The 17,402-nt window shown below is 36.5% G+C and overlaps 1 protein-coding gene across 15 annotated transcripts in view; it reads right to left on the bottom strand.

Moving 5' to 3' along the window:
* The window catches only part of PPP1R12B (protein phosphatase 1 regulatory subunit 12B), a 126,158-nt gene that overhangs the window by 53,285 nt on the left and 55,471 nt on the right, over positions 1-17,402 (bottom strand). For 10 of the 15 annotated variants that reach the window (XM_060772528.2, XM_060772529.2, XM_060772539.2 and 7 more), the window contains 7 exons: positions 16,178-16,360; positions 15,297-15,485; positions 5,124-5,214; positions 3,211-3,408; positions 1,613-1,790; positions 974-1,086; positions 272-313 (listed from right to left, as the gene is read on the bottom strand). In XM_060772528.2, coding sequence (XP_060628511.2) covers positions 272-313; positions 974-1,086; positions 1,613-1,790; positions 3,211-3,408; positions 5,124-5,214; positions 15,297-15,485; positions 16,178-16,360 — 994 coding nt within the window. Of the gene's footprint in view, positions 1-271; positions 314-973; positions 1,087-1,612; positions 1,791-3,210; positions 3,409-5,123; positions 5,215-15,296; positions 15,486-16,177; positions 16,361-17,021; positions 17,369-17,402 lie in introns of those variants that run through there. The other 5 variants (XM_060772534.2, XM_060772531.2, XM_067468108.1 and 2 more) reach the window with 3 other exon arrangements.

Raw genomic sequence — 17,402 nt, 5'->3', positions numbered from 1 at the left:
TTGGTATTAGGTGAAAAAACAAATCTATCTATGTATATAATAAAAGTCAAAGTTTGTATGCAGCGGACAGAAGTGCGGCAAAAGTGTGGCGGGAGGAGTATGTGCCAGCATTCTGATTGGCTGCCACTGTGGTCCTATTTGCATATGGTCTCTGATTGGCCAGCTTCAATAGGAGCCCCTGGTGGAAAAGAGGGTTCATGACAGAAATGGAGACATGAGAGAGGGATGTGAAGAAACAACAGAATATGAAAACTTTTTATTCTCTGCTTACCTTGTCCTCTTTTACGTCTTCAGTGCCATCCATTTCCTCATCCTAGGAAATAAAAATATACATAAGATTACCAACATCTTTAAAAAAAACATTGCTTATAATATTGAAACTAGAGAAACTTTAGATAACTGGAGAAATTGCTTAAAGATGTCTATCAAGACCAATATTCATGATTTTTACAGAAGTCAGAAGATAAGAAAAAGATACTGTTTAGCAAACTGATAATAAACTAATCCTTGAAACTAAGATGTCCGATGAATATTACTGGTAGAGCCACTATAGATGTAACATACTCAATCCTCCAATTCAAAATCTGGATAATCAGGGGCATAAAAAGATTCAGAAATTCTCCTCTTATTACTTTAATTCTCTTTCTATTCAAGCAAATTACTTTAGAACAAAAAATTATAATTTAAATCCATTCTAGGCCATAGCCTGCATTCACATGCCAATTTTCTAGTTTTCTACACCACTTCTGTAGGCCTAAAGTACTTTTTTAAATGGCAAGTAGCTTACAATTGCCTTTATTTGGGGGTGGGACTGAGAAGATTCCATAAATTCTCAGAGGCATGTTTGCAGTACCTGGAACGGATTTATAAAGTTGTGCCTTTATATTTTAAGATTATGATATACCACCTCCCACCATTCTAGTTCTAGAGAGAAAGACGTTCTCTTTAATCTCCAAGAAATTGCATTACTCACATCCTTTGTGAAGAAAGAGATTCCTGTGCCTCTTCGTCTTTCCTTCGGTCGTCTCCTTTCTCTAACTGACTGCTTGTTTGAGGTTCTGTCATCCAAATCTGGATCTTCATATTCTGTTTAAATAAACATAACTTAAACTGGAAACAGCCATACAAATTATTCTTAAAATTATAGAATCATTTTTCAAAAAAAAGAAGAAAATGGTCTTTGTGTCATTTTTTTTACTTTGAATATCTAAAAATATATATTTTGTCTTTAAAATCCAAATGATCAAACAAGGGGCTCCTTTGAATAGCAGATTTATTTTATGTTGATGTGGTTAAAGAAAAATTTAGGTGATTGCTATGAGCCTTTCAAAATGGACTCCTATTAAAAAAAAATAATTATTTTACTTTTTAATGAATCTATACTGAAGATGTTAAATTTCTCCAAAACATTACAATAAAACCAGTAAGAGACATATTCTCTACAGGACTGGAAATCTTATCACCCTGCTCTTGAACTTTTATCAGCTCCCAGCACAACCAATGGTGAAGGATGATGGGTACTACAGTTCAAGAGTATCCAGTCACTACCCACTCCAATACAGACACTGACTTAGACAATTTGTACAATATAGTGTATTCATAATAATAATACCATTTTTCTCCATATCATCTGCAGATGTGCTTTGGAAGTCTTCTGGGCTCACTATGTCAGAAGATTTACTTGTTCTAGGCAGGTGAGAAGTCGAATAAAGATACGGAGCTAAGGAAGGAGAGGTTGGGGTTGTGGATTTGTCTTGTTGCGCTGAACACCTCAATCGATGACCCACAGACTACAAGGTAAGCATGGGAAGAAAAAAGGTTAGTAAGAATGGGATTGTCCAAAGTTTACAGGTCACTTGAAGGCACATACATACGCCCAAGAAGAAAACTAGCAAGAGTATTTTATTTGTAACTCATGAGAGATCACTTGTGGCCAGGTATGAATGTCTTTCAGAAGTAGTCTTGGCGGTGGATTGGTAAATGACTATGAAAATCTATTCTGGATCCCCATGGTCTTTCACATTGAGAACGTAAGATTTCCAGATGAAAGGTGTTCACTAGCAAGGTATGGAAACAATATATTTTAATCTAGATGCCATGACAGTAACCAAATTAGGATCTCATGGTCAAATTCCTTATCTACCTAAGTTTTATGTTCCATATGTATTTAGATTGCAGAACCCAATCTAAGTTACAGTTAACTACCATTAAGCTGAATACTATCTGTATCATTTAAGAGTCTAGAATATATGCACATTTGCATAGAAATTTCCTAGTAGAGAAAAAGTATGACACATATCCTTGAAGCTGTGGGCAGAGATGAAAATCTAAGATCAAAATCTAGAATGCGGAATAATACAAAGAAATAAAACGTCTACAATGATATACAGTTCAGTGAAAATGTTGGTCAGTGCACATTTGCCATGAAAAATACAAATTCCATCAGAAAAGAAATTAAAAATAAAGCTGTCACTATATTATTATTATTATTATTATTATTATTATTATCATCAACTTTTTCTCTCCATATGGAGACTCAAAGTGGCTCACAACTAAAAGCACTGCAATACAACTTAAAATATATAAATATACAAGTATTAAAACTGTATTAAACATGATTAAAAGAATACAAAATCACAGCAGGCCCTGACGATCTTAAAAACCCTCTTCTTTAAAAGCCTGCCTGAAAAAAAGAGATTTTAACCTGCCACCTGAAGGACAACAGGGAAGAGGTCATTTTGGCTTCCCTGGGCAGGGACTTCCAGAGTTGAGGGACAGCCACTGAGATAGATATAGAGGTGGGATCGAGAGAAGGTTATACCCACGTGTGTACAAATATGGGGGGGGGGGTGTTCTCTTACAATCCCTTGCCCTAATTGTAGTTATACAATTGTTACAGAGAGAGCTGTTATCAACTAATCAGTCCTGATTCTTTTATTTGTTTTTCACTGCTTTAACTGCCTGCAGGACAGAATTCCAAAACCTGGGAGCGGCCACTGAGAGGTTCTCTCCGGTGGCTTCACCAAATGTAACTGTGATGTTTGTGGGATTAAGAGAATGCTTCCCACCAAGATCTTATTACTGGAGCAGGATCATACAATTCAATATAGACTTTCAGGTATTGTGGGCTTTAAAATAGTAAACAACACTTTGGATTTTATTGGAAACCATATTGTTTGTTTCAAGCCATGAAGAAATAACTGCTTTTACCTCTTCATCCAAGTTTTTACTCCATCGTGAGCGAGTCTCCCTGAGTTCACTTGCTGCACCATCTTCTCGTTTCTCAATCCCTTCCTCTGTTGCTTCAGTTCTTTCTGACTTTTCAGTTGGTTGTTCCTGAGTTTGCCGCTCTGCCCGAGACCGGCTGAAGGTTTTCTCTGCCTCCTGAAGATCTGTAAGCGTTACACCCTAAAAAATAGGAATATGCTATATCTATTATACATGAATTTGTTTATATAACGTTTCATATATTAAACCTCTGCTTCAATAAAAAAAGGTACCATTTCAAGAATGACGAAGCACAGATTTCCGGTGAAGAAAATGAAGCTGTGAGCAGTGTCTCAGCAGGCTGGCTGAGAACTGGGACATCTTTGGGGGTTTATCAGTCACATGGAGTTGACAAACACCCAACGACATTGTCATGCAAGCAGATGCGGACAGAAGCCGTTTTGATTCACTTCTTAAAATACTATATTTATACAAGGTCTGAAAAAAACCCCTAAAAGATGCGCTGAAATCTGCTGTAAGCTTTGTGGACAAAAACCTATCTGAGAGGTAAACTGTATTATTTCTTCCTCCCTTGGAAATTGTAGAGATTAAAAAGCTACTTTAAAAATCCAATTAGTGCAACTATTCTTCAAGAATGTTCTATGTCTGCCCGATGAAACTATCTGGTGAGACCAACCACAAAGGATGAAAGTGAATTAGTTTGTTAAAGATTATGCTATAAAAACCATGGGAATCAAAAGTAGTTAACAGTATGTTAAACCAGATAGCCATAACATTCTTGGACCGCATTGAACTTTTGGACTGATTCCAAACAAAAAATAAGATAGGAAGTAACCAAAGAGAGGAACTATAAAAATTAACCATAGAAATAAAGCCTCAGAGAAAATCATAGAGAACACTATAGAAATATAGCTTTAGATACAGAAAACAGGAAATCAACTAAAAGGGCTATGAGCAACAGTATACTAAAAGAGAAAGTGGCTGAAGGAGGCACTATAAGAAATCTTCACAAAAGAAGATGCCAATGGATTTCCAAAAAAAGTTTTAACCCAACTCCAAAGATTAGAATATTCACAAAGAGGGGCATTTTAACATCTTACATCTTTGTCTTCTTCCATTGTTATCCAATACAAAAATGGTTTCTATGATGTTAAAAAAGAAAAGAGGGAAAATAACCTTTTTTTTCTAATCTAAATCAGAAGGATAGAAAAGTGGGTGTACAGTATCTTGAAACAAATGAGACAGCAAAGTAAAAATGGAAAATAGAAAGCCCTAACTAACGCTTCCTACCCTGTCTCTACTGTCTTCTATATAATTAAAAAAAAATATTTGTCATAAAACTTCTTATCTCTGGTAAATTAACTTTTCAAGATCCCTTGGCTATAATTGGGGATCCTGTTATTCTTGTTTTGGAGATTTGTTAAGCTTGAGCTTTCTAGAACCCTATACATTTTAAATTCAAAACATGCCTTTGGTGATCAAAGCTGAGTAAGAGCATCTTCACTGTGAAATATAATAGAAAAGTCCTGAGTTTGTTTGAATTAAATAATATGGCTCAACATTTTAACTCTTTATAACCTATAGAAGCCTGCCCATGTCTTAAGATTTTTTAGGAGGCTGTTACCTCTATCCCACTACTCTCACAGGTACATCTAACAGGAAGATAGGAGAGGGCTTGTTTGGTGTCTGCTGTCATGCTCTACAATTCCTTTGCTAGGCAGGTGAAGCTATTTTTGTTCTGACTGCTTTGGGGAAAGGCAATTCATTTACCAGGATGCTTAAATGCTGGGTTTTTTTAAAAAAGCCCTGCTTGCTTAGAAATACTTTTAATTTTATTGATATGGTATCTGGAGGGAAAGATAGGATGATGGGATGACAGGAATTACTTTTCTCACCTGTGTCGACCTGCGAGTTTGGCGAGCCTGTCTGGATCGTGCCTTTCTCAGAGATTCTGCTTCTTCATCTCGCACTGGAGTTAAATATGACCTAAAAGAATGGAGGTGGGAAGGGAAGAGAAACTTGTTTTAAATCTGGCAAAATATTAGTGTATGCCTTTTTAAACAGGCAGAAGCTTTGCTCAAATCCCAGAAATATGTAATTACAAAAAACGTTTTCACATGTCTTACATTTGCATGGGAAACCAATCTATTGGGTATTAATATGGTAACCAAATATAACATTATGGCCCTATTTAGGATACAGGATTAGATATAGAATTTTCAGAATATTATTGATGTATTTCACATAACTGGAAACCTTAACAAGTCATTTGCACGTTTCTCGGAAACACGGGGAAGTAAGGAATAGAGAGAATACAGCTGAATTGTTTGATCTTGGCATTCTGTACTCATGTGAAGAAATGAAATGTAAATAGGTTTTATTTTATGACTATGACATTTCAAACTGACTGTTGCACATCTATGTATTTTTGTGTTACATTAAAAAAGAAGACATGAAGAGAAATATCATAATGCATTCCTAAATCAAATTAAAAGAAATTGCAAAGTATACTAAAATGCATGTAGCTCTACAATTCCAAGAGCAACACAGGTATAACTGAGAAATTTGAGACCTCCAGTTGGGATGAGGTGTGATTAGTCATTCTGTTTCATTCTCCTCTTTATCCCACTTTTAAACAACAAATGCCTCAGAAATTACCATCCCAGTTACTTTAGGTTTTGCTCAGTTAGATTTCACAGATACTTTACACAATACTCAAGACATTTTCACTTATATGTGATACAATAAGCTTTCTCAGAGTCTGTAACATTATCATAAGCAGTATAAACAGTGGAAGTGATTTTAATGGAATTAATAACTACAGGTCACAATTCAAGAAATATATGCTATCATATAGACTTGTACATAAATCTACCTCATGTATAGGTTGAAGACAGGTTTGGGGATCAAAATTATGGATTTCGATATAAGACATGCATAGGTAAAGGTAAAGGTTGTCCTCTGACATTGAGTCCAGTTGCGTCCGACTCTGAGGGGTTGGTGCTCATCTCCATTTCTAAATCAAAGAGTCAGCATTGTCCGTAGACACCTCCAAGGTCATGTGGCTGGTATGACTGCATGGAGCGCCGTTACCTTCCCGCTGGAGCGGTACCTATTGATCTACTCAAATTTGCATGTTTTCGAATTGCTAGGTTGGCAGAAGCTGGAACTGACAACAGAAGCTCACACCGCTCTCCGGATTCGAACCTGTGACCTTTTGGTCAACAAACTCAGCGGTTTAACCCACTGTGCCACCAGGGGCTCCTAAGACATGCATAAATCAAGGGTAAAACTTAGAAGCACATACAGGAGATAGGTATTTCTGTTTTGAAGTAATTTACATTGAAATGGATTGTAGGGATTGATGAGTTGGTAAAACTACAGCTCACAGGAGCTGTAGTTTTAGCCTTCTCTGCCAAAGAGTGCTGGTGCCTCATCAAATTACAATGCCCAGGATTCGATAGCACTGAATCATTGCAGTTAATGTGGTATCAAACTGCATTAATTGTGCAATGTAGATGCACTCTTAGTCTATGAAAACTTATGCTACCAACATTGCTCTCTCAGTCTCTAAGGCACTACAAGATCCCTTTGTATACTGATAACCCAGAATAAGATGATTTTGAATCCCTCCTTAATGTTGATATCAAAATATTCAGCTACTTTAGTTCATAGATTACAAAAGTCATTTTTTTTGTAACTTCAAACCAAGAAGGACTTAGAAATATTTCGCCAATAATATTTGATTGATAGTGGCCTTGACTGCTTTAAATTCAGACAGAACTGATCAGTCAGTCTTTATTTCTTTATATGGTGAGAAGGCTTTTGAGAAACATTTGCTGGCTGTTTATTTCTACAGTATATATTGGGTTTCCCAAGATATTTCAAATGTATAAAATTTGTATATTTAGCACCAACAGTTTGAGTTATGATGAGTTTGAGTTATGACTAGTAATTATGTGTTTTCTCTCCTTTAAAATTCAATGTGTGCTTGGAATCATTGCCATGTACTGTTAATTTCAGGATCAATGGATTGGTGCATATCAGCTTAGAATTTGAAACCATTATTTTCACAAGTGATCTTAAGTTGTTCATTTTAAAAACTCCAGCAGTCAACCCCTGTTTTGATGCAGTTGATTAATAATTTTGGTAAAATATCTGTATAGTCAATTAACTAGACCAAGTCAGAAGTCCTGGAGGTGAGAGACAAGATGTGACTCTAGAGTATTTAAAGCAGGTCAGTTTCAATATTACTCAAAAGGCAGACACCAGACAAATGAGATGCTTGGCACTATTAACTCTCCCCTCTTTATCATTTTGTCTGTTTTCCTTTGCTGTCATTTTGAGAAACTAGAAAAAAACTGGCTACAGAACTGGTGTTTTCTAGCTGTGTCGAGTTCTCTTTCCAATATATTTTGCCAAGTAGCATAGCTATTTTGTTGGATGGTGTTCTTTTGGATACTCAGATGAATAAATAGCACAACTGCACATACTTTTCTGTGGAATTATTAACATTTATTATGCTGATAAATTAGCTTCAATGGTTATCTAGACTGAATGTTTTTAGGGAGGTATCTAAATAAGCCAATAAAATTATTCTCAAAGTTAATGTCATCATGACATTCTAATGTTTGCAACAGTTGGATTATATTTCTGTGATTGGATTGTACAGCAGCAGAAAAAATAATAAATCACAATTGCTGCTTTCCTCATCTTAACCTTTTGTACTTTTTTCTCTGTTTCTTTGCTTAAACCTCAAAAGATATAGTTAACAAATTAGATTCAGTAATAGCACAGTGGTAACGAAATAGGAAAGTACAGAAAATATTTTATTTTATAGCTGTGGCCTACTTTTTTCATTAAAGTGCTCTCACCTCAATTACAAGAAATAATTATAATTGCTACTGTGTTGGAACTGTATAAGTTCTAGCTGCTTTTGTTAGGCTGCCTCATCCACAGTTTGAGAATAGTCAGTTTTCTGTTAGTTTTACAAGGGTAGAGCTTAAGAAAACCCTTCCTGGTTTGGATCAATAAGTTTGCCCAACCTTTTGCCCAGGGAAAGAGCGCCATCTTTAGTTTAGGGTTATTACCACCAGGGAATCTTGGAAGCAAGACATGTCTGTAGTTGGTCCCAGCAAGATTCAGGCTTGGACAGGCCATTTCAAGCCAATAACTAACTAACTAATCTGGGAACTCATCCAGCTATTCTGGACTACCTCTGGTCAGTGACAGTCTATGGAGTTTCCAGCACATTTAGCGAGGTGTCAAGCCTCAATAGGAGGGACTTGCTCTCTCTACCTCGGCCTGATCACCTTTGGAATTGGGTGCCCCTGAGGCCCCTCTACCAGAGAAAGTGAGCAAGAGAAACTTTCATCTGTCCTTCGTCTCCAAAATTATCCACAATCAACAACTTCAAGAATAACCAATTACCTTAAAACTTTAAGTATGGACTTTGTTGTGGGTGGATATAAGCCCAAGACCAATTAATAAATCATTATCATTTCTTGAATGCAATAGCATGGACATTGATTCTGTGGGGTTCCTTGCTCAAACAGGAAAGCAATCCAGCAAAACCCCAAACTGATAAGAAAGTCAGGACACGTTAACACTAAAGACATTTAAAGCAGCTTGGGTGCAACAGCACAGCTTCCATAACTAATAAGTTAGAATCATGATAGAAGGCCTTCATTGCCCAATTTGTGTCAGAAACCCAAACCCTTCTTTCTGTCCTAAGGCGTTATTTCCCAGTTCAAACAATACAGCATTAATAAAGCATGAAAGAGGAGTAAAACAATTTTAAAGGCAAAAGATTTATACGATCTGAAGAGAAACCATTTTGAAATTACCTAAAATTCAGATTGTGACAATGTGCAAGCACATTGAAGAATGTTAGACCAACAACATTCCACAAATAATGGAGTAAGAACCTAAGAATAACCCTGCTGAGATCTTCAAGCACATCACTGTTAACATCAGATCCAGGTCAAGCAGGGGATAACAGATCATTATAAACTTTTAAAAACATATGTGATCAATTTTGTAATTCCTATGCATGGTAATTCAAAACAGAAGAGGAAGTTATCTGCTGCCACCTTGTGGGGTTAAAACATCTGGAAGGACTCACTTGTGAGATTTTCAATTCTGTTGTAGAATGCTTGCACACATTACAGAGAAAATCATTTAGATGCTAAAGCTATGTTGTTTATTAAACTGAATATACTGAAAGAAGAGTACAAACCTTCAATCTGACTATTTCCTCCACAGCACAGTCCATGAACAAACAAGGAGGCTAAGAAACATTTAACAGAACCATCTATTCATATGCAATTCAAATCTATCCAAAGAGCAGTATCTACTTGAAATCAAAATGAATGTAATTAACATTTTATGAGGCAATTAACATTTTATGAGCAAAATAAAATGGAGACTGAGGCAGATAGGCAGTATTACTTTGTTGCATGCAAAGTGCACTTCTAAGACATTCCCAAGACAAGGCCATTCTTTTGAGCACTCTTTTAAATAGATCGCATGGAAAGCCAACAAGTATTTACAAAGTCAAAAAGATCACCAGCCCACTTTACCAATTTTTTCACTCAGAAAAGTTCTACCTGGAGCAATTAAGAGTTTCCACCTTGAACGTCTGTCCAGGAGCTGAAACTCTTCACATGCACATACCTGATCAGTGATTTCACAGAGAGAAAGACTTTCAACAGTAAAACAGAAGTCCTCACCCTGACCTCTTTCACATAAAAATCCAGCCTGTGTCTGATAAAGTAACAGCAATCTTTCCTCTCCCAACATGGAAAATCAAACAGCAGGCAGAATTCCTGTCCCTCCTACATCATCGCAAAAGCACTGAGAGCTCTTTTTATACAAGGACAACTTTATCGCACAGAGATTAACTATAAAAGCATGGCCGATAAGCACTTTCAGCAGCAGGTGTTGGATGACTGCTTGCTTCTTTAAGTGTGTGAAGGCCTTAGCTGTTCTTTCCTAACAGAGCGCTAAGTACGGGAGAAACTGACTCCTTGTCCCACACAGACAACAATACTTTATATCCTCTATTCATGCAGGAATCTGCTCAAACTCAGACTGTTTTGCCAAATGAAGTGGTTCACACTCTGCAATTTGCAGGTTTTTGGTCAGAGAAAGGATAACTATGATAACTCAGCAAGCACAATCTTACAAAGAGATGTAAGAATTTCAGTTTTACTATTTGTAGATCTTAGAAATGATTACATTATCTCATAACTGTCCCAAGAAACATCTTATCTATTATATCAGCATTCCTTAGAAGCCCATGAATTGAACAACTCAAGCTATTGTGATACCAATTACAATCTCAGTATATTGGAGATAAACACTGTAGTCTACATGCTATTTTAACAAGAGTAGAATTATTATTTGTCACACACTTTTACCTTACTTTGCTGCCCAAAAAATCAAGCCAAAGTGGTTTACAAAAATCAATACTATTAAGACAAACCTTTCAGGCTAAAAGATTCCAAACAATTGGAAAATATTATAAGAGGAAAGAAAAACACACACTGATGCATTAGTGTTTAGTTAAATTATAAATTTTTAAAATGGGATGGAATGGTTCACAAGATTGTATTGGACTGTAACTTACATCACTTGCCACTACTGTGTATTCTAAGAACAGCTGACTTGGGACTACAGGGTGATAACATCTGGAGTGCCACATATTGCCCACACCTAAATGTAAGGACCCCCCCCCCCAAAAAAAAAAAACTTTAAATGATTTGAGATACTATTTGCCTAATGCTTTCAGAAAGTTATTTTCCTTTTCTGTAATTTCTACTTCAGACAATCATCTATTGTACCATAACCTGGAAAGTGTACTACGAAAAACCCATTATTATTCCAGAGCATTTACTGTGTCAGACAGATACCAAGGAATATGATAATATAAATATGCAAGGTTAAGACGAGAAAATGTAGGGAAAAAGGATTGTGTTAAAAGTAGGGACTCAATAGCAGATTCTTGGCTAGACGCAGATAACAGAAATGATTTTGAATAATATGCTGTACCAAATAAGCCAATTAGATGAACCAATTTTGCATCTTACATCTCATATTTGGTAGTGTTTCACTCCAATATAAATCTGATTTTATGCTAACTTTCATTCTTTTCTAGTGAGAAAATGTTCTCTGCTGCGAAAAAGTTTAAATCATGACAAACCTTTCCTAAAGTAGCCTACTTAGCAGTATAACTCATGAAGAATAAATTCTATGAAATATTCACTGAAGAGCTCCTAGCAAAATCAAGATAAGTTATGAAGTCAGTACAAATTTGTCCAATATTTTCTAACCATGCATGAATCACTGCCCACTGATGCTACTGTTTGGCTATTCAGTTGGATAAACCAGATTTTAGTCTCCATGGACTCATAATGAAAGCAGTCTGAGTTTGAGCAGATTCCTGCATGCAACTCTTCAGAAAAGCAGAAAATCTGCCTTCTACATATTCCGATCTATTAAAAGGAATGGAACTGTTTGGTTGGTAAATTCAATTATAAACATTTATCCACAAAACTCTCCATAAACTAGAAGAGGATTTCTCCTCCTCCTCACACTAACCATATTCACTGTCATACATCTTCTCCTTTAATTATCCAACACAAAAAGCCCCCCCCCCCCCATGCCACTTCCACAACTTCCCCATACCTCCCTGCTTCATGCCAAGTTCCTGTTCTCCTAGGTTCCACGCACAATGCATATTATTATATTTGTCCACTAGAAGTGGAAAAGCCCACTTCTTTTTTAAAAATGGAGTAAAAAGATGAACTTATGCAGGGCATATAATACATTTATTTGATCTTATGAACCATGATTCTAATATTGACTGAAGCTATGCACAATATATGACAAATGTACTCACAGTCTTCCATACTAATACACAATGCAGGAACAATTTACCAACAATAGGTGGTGCCTGAGATCATAGAAAGCCACAGAAATCTTTTGAAACAGATTTCAGAAATAGCTCACAAACACTGAGTATAATACTCACTGTGGAACATTTTATATCTCAGGCTTATTGCTTTTATCATGTACTACCCAGGAAAAAACTATTTATTTTTTGCATTCCAACTCTGATAAAATGTAAGTAATCACTGCAAAGACTAGAAAGGGATATCAGTTTAATACAAATACAATGGTGGATGTAGCTGAATAACTGAAAGAATTCACACATATAACACTATCTCATAGCCTATGCAGAGCATTCTGCATTGCTGTTAACGGTCTAATAACACAGAAGTTCAGATGAGCTCATTTTCCAGAATTCCTGATGACTACAACTTTCTGAGATAAGCCCTGGAGGTAAGAGAAAATACTGTTATAATAATAAAATAATATAGTTGGAGGAGATCACATGGTCCATCCAATCCAACTCCTTGCCATGGAGGAATACACAAAGCACTCCTGACAGATAGCTATCCAACTTATTTAAAAAATTACAGAACAGAAGATTCCACCACACTCCAAGACAGTGTGTTCCACTGTAAAACATCTCTTACCACCATAAGTTCTTCTTAATGTACAGTATAGGTGAAATCTCTTTTCCTGTAATTTGAATCCATTGCTCATGTCCTAGTCTTGGAATAGTTGAAAACAAGCCTGCTCCATCTTCAGTTATTTGCACAGGTCTATCATGTCACCTCTTGACCTTCTCCAGGGAAAAAATACCAACTACCTAAGGTGCTTACTATAGGGCATGGTTTCCAGAGCTTTTACCATTTTGGTCACTATTCTTACATTTCCTAAATAACAGGGTTCCTTTAGAAGGCTAACATGGTCAGCATAAAAAAAAGAAAAAAAGAAGAAGTATTTACCTGATACCAATACAAGTAATCAATAAGAACAAATGAAGCTACTATCAAAACCAACAACAAAACCATTTTTTTAAAAAATAAATAAATATCCAACTTCTTGAAAACTGACATGTAACAATTGCAAGGTGAGATCTAGCCCAAATTCAACCCCCTCTGCCCATAAAGTGCATTTCTAAACTATTACGGTAGTCTTCTATGGGCGCAGAGCTCTTCTTTGCACAAAAGAATCCCACCAACTGTGCATCCCACAGCCAGCAGAAAATATCAGTTGGCTGGCTACTTGAGGGTATAGTTTGAGGATGCAATGATGGCAGAGACGTACTGCCATATGGTATGCACGGTAGTGTATTATCAACTTTCCAATCTTATGCTTTTTTGATGTATGTGCCATTTCTTGTTTTCAAGCTGCTCCATAGCCTGGAGCAATCATAAAAAACAGGAAGTTCTCCAAATTACACAAACTACTCTGACAACCCTTTTCATTTCACTGATCAACAAGAGGCTATAGTTTACTATTAGATAGTTGAGATGAGACTTTTAGAAACAACACACTTATTCATTACAATAACTGAGTTTACAGTATTTTTAAGCTCACTTCAAATATAATCACAACTATACAAACACTACCTCACCCTTGTTCTGCCCAACACTGCTTTGGTAATGTTTGTATGACTGACAATTGAAATAGCATTCGTGTCCATACGGTTTCTCCTAGTTGTTACTGGAGCATTATAGTAGCATTCAATCAAATGGAAGCAGCTCCCACATATTGTGGGAAGTTATTAATCAGGGCTGAGCAGGAGGTTGCATATAGATGGGGCTTTTGATTTTGTGCAGCTAAAACATAATACATGTAGGAAACACACTCAATAACTGTATTAACGATGTTAAATATGTAAATTAACATCCTTCTGAAAGGAAGGACAATCCAGACAGCTTACACTCTCTATCCTAACCTAGTAATGCTTTTCAGTTTTAATCTACTTGCTTCAATTAGGCAAACTGAGGTGGCATCTTAATGATCTAATATTAGGGTTGGAGTTTATGTTGCTGTTGCTAAGAGAAACTTGCAGCTTTGGAAACATTGAATTAGATGAATGCACTATTGTAAAAACTGCCATTAAGTGCTGAAAGCCCATATTGTGATATCTGGCAAATGCCTACAATTTTCCATTTCAAACTACCTGGCTTCAATTCAGTACTTGTCCAGTTCTACATTTCTCAGAATCTAGTTTAAATCCTCAGGTGATCACTACTTAAATATAAAAGAATAGTGCTCATTTAAAAGAAGTAGTTTGAACAGCTCAGTTATCAATGAATCAGAAAATAAAACATGGAACTCAAGTTCTGAATTGCAATTCTCTCCAAACTAGTACAGCAGGCATTTACTAAACTACCATTTAGCAAAAAACAAACAAAAAAACCCCCACAAAAAAACAAAAAAAACCCCCACAACTTTCAGATTACTGTTAATCTCAATGCAAAAATAATATACATTTATTTTCATCATGTTTTTACATGCTGTGTGTATGGGGGAGGGGGGAGCCACAACTGTGAATCCTATAAGAACATGTGCCCACAAAGCTAATCTAAGTCACAAATAGTTCTTGGCGGTCTTCAGTAAATGTATTTTAAGTTAATGAACAAAAATATTTTCATGCAATAATACATCTCAAGTAGTTTTCTATGAATATTGTGATGTGTGGTGAAAGTTCTTTTTTTACATTCAAATATGTTTTCAACATAGTTTAGCCAACACAGTACTCCTGCTATACTGAACAGTCTCATAAAAATATAGGAATGAGTATGAAAGACTAAATGTATGGATGTTTCTCAGCCATTTGTAAAACAAAGGCAAATTAAAAATTATCTGGGAGTCCTTGGATTAGCTGACTGGGTCACAGGCATTTTTTGTGTGTGTCAGGAGCGACTTGAGAAACTGCAAATCGCTTCTGGTGTGAGAGAATTGGCCATCGGCAAGGATGTTGCCCAGAGGATGCCCGGATGTTTCATCATCCTGTGGGAGGCTTCTCTCATGTCCTCACATGGGAAGCTGGAACTGACAGATGGGAGCTCATCCCGCTCCCCAGATTTGAATCGCTGACCTTTCGGTCAGCAGTCCTGCTGTCACAAGAGTTTAACCCACTGTACCACCAGGGGTTCTGGTTGCAGGCATAAGCACAGCTCATAACTAGCAAAATGATCACAAACCTTCTTCGATCCCTGGCATCACCAGCAGAAGACTCTGTTCCAGTCAATGAGTTAGAATTGGCAGTTGTTGTAACACCATTGGCACTACTTGGTACAGTGAGATTTGTTATGACACTTAACGGAATGCTAGAAGAGATTGTATCTGTGCTCTTCTCTACAGTAGGGTCAGTTTGTTGCCTGTAAGGTGTTCTGAAAAATTGAAAAGAAAGACTTTTCAGGGAGGTAATAGTGAACAAAATGAGTTGATTCAGACTCTAATTCATCATCTACAGTCTCAGTATTTTCTCAGCGGAAAATGAGAAACTATGTGAAGATGGCTTGGAGCAGATGTGGACAACCTCTGGCCTGGCCAACCAGATGTCCTGCTGATAATCAGTTCCCATAGGTTTCAACTTGCATGTCCAATCATCTAGGATTATGGGAATCCTGAAACATCTGGAGGACCACATATTTCTCAACACTTGGTTAGAATGTTAATCGACTCAGCCAAAAAAGTAAATACTGCCTCTATGAAATTGCTGGATATTCTGAAGGTTAATTACATGACATAAGTGAGATTATGAAAAAGTATGAGGAGCTAAAATAAGAGCAGAAAAAACAGTCTTTATTGGTCTGTGTGCTCTGTATTTGTTTCCATCATACTCAAGAAATTACTTAAAGACACATGGTTGAGCACTCCAGTTTTTAAAAATCAACTTGATATAGAAGTCAATGAATGAGATGACTATTTCTTACTGAACAAACACTGTAACAATTACCAAATTAAACCAACTGGGAAGAAGTTTCAGAAATAGATGTCATAGCAAAAAGAATCACTGCTTTGCCAGCGATCTTTGGCTAGACCCTCTTCAATGGGATCTGCATAGGCTATGAACCCTTACCTGGTATACTGACGCACTGATGCTGTAGTGTTAAAATTGACAGGTGTGGGGCAAGAGGCAAGCTGCCACTCTTTGCCCAATGAGGTAGATGAACCAAGGATAGTGGGTGAGGTAGCAGAAGATGCATTACGATTGGCTGAAATGTAGGGACTGGTGAGGTCACTACTTCTACCAAATGAAGCACTGTAAAACAGCAGAAAATCACTTCCTTCAGAGAAGAGCTAAATACTGTTGCAGATCAACAGGGTGTGATGTTTAAATGTTTAGAAAATCTTTAGAAAAATGAAAGCAGTAGACACTAGAAATGAGTCTTGCAAAGGAATGCAGTCTGGACTCGTGTACTCTCATAATTTCCCATGCTAAGACAAATCAACAAGACACTGCTCTAATTTGAAGGATCAGAGAAACAGAAATAGAAAGAGAAGGAAGAGAAAAAGAAAATATGACTCCTGGATAAAAGAAGAGAATAAAAGAGTCCAGGCCTAGAAGAAATGTTCAGAGATATCAAAAAGAAGAAAAAGTTGAAAGCAGAAGTTGCAAAAGAAAGGAAAAAAATTGGTATGAAAGTGTGCAGGGACTGGCAAAATAATGTATCTAACTTCCATTAAAATTCATTTTAAAAATAGGCATTTATGATCCTTCCAAAGTGTTTCTGGGTCTTAAATCAGACCAACTTGCAAAACAGATGTAATGCTAGAGCCAACTTATTTTAATCATCTGATTCCTACTTACTGTATTTAGGGTGACCACCAGGTTATCTGTCAGAAACAATGAATTTATGCAAGTAATTATTCTTAATCTGAATACATATTCTAGGATTTACTACTCTTTCATACTAGACGATATTTACTGATATTTGATGATGTAAATGTTAAACACTATACATTTCTGATTTGTTATCATTTTGTTTTTTTTAAAAAAGGAAGTAGGATTCTAAGAGATGACTCAAGGCTAAAATCACAGTGTGGCACCTCCTCCTACAGCCAAATCCTTCTTTTTCGATTAACAATCCTCTCTGGTCAGTCATAGGTCATATCTATAACTGGGAACTTGACACAAGGCAATGCATTCAATGGAATGAAGTAACACTTCCCAGAAGATGTCATAAATACCTCCTCCTGAAGAGCCAGCGTATACAACAAGTCCCTATGTGCTTATGAAAAATGTTCAGGTGTAACTTTGGCAAACTTTCTGAGGAAAATGGAAAAGTTTATTTTAACTGGTT

Source organism: Anolis sagrei, chromosome 4 (genome assembly GCF_037176765.1).
Source record: "Anolis sagrei isolate rAnoSag1 chromosome 4, rAnoSag1.mat, whole genome shotgun sequence".
Classification (NCBI taxonomy): domain Eukaryota; kingdom Metazoa; phylum Chordata; class Lepidosauria; order Squamata; family Dactyloidae; genus Anolis; species Anolis sagrei.
This window is presented reverse-complemented; position numbering and strand designations above follow the sequence as displayed.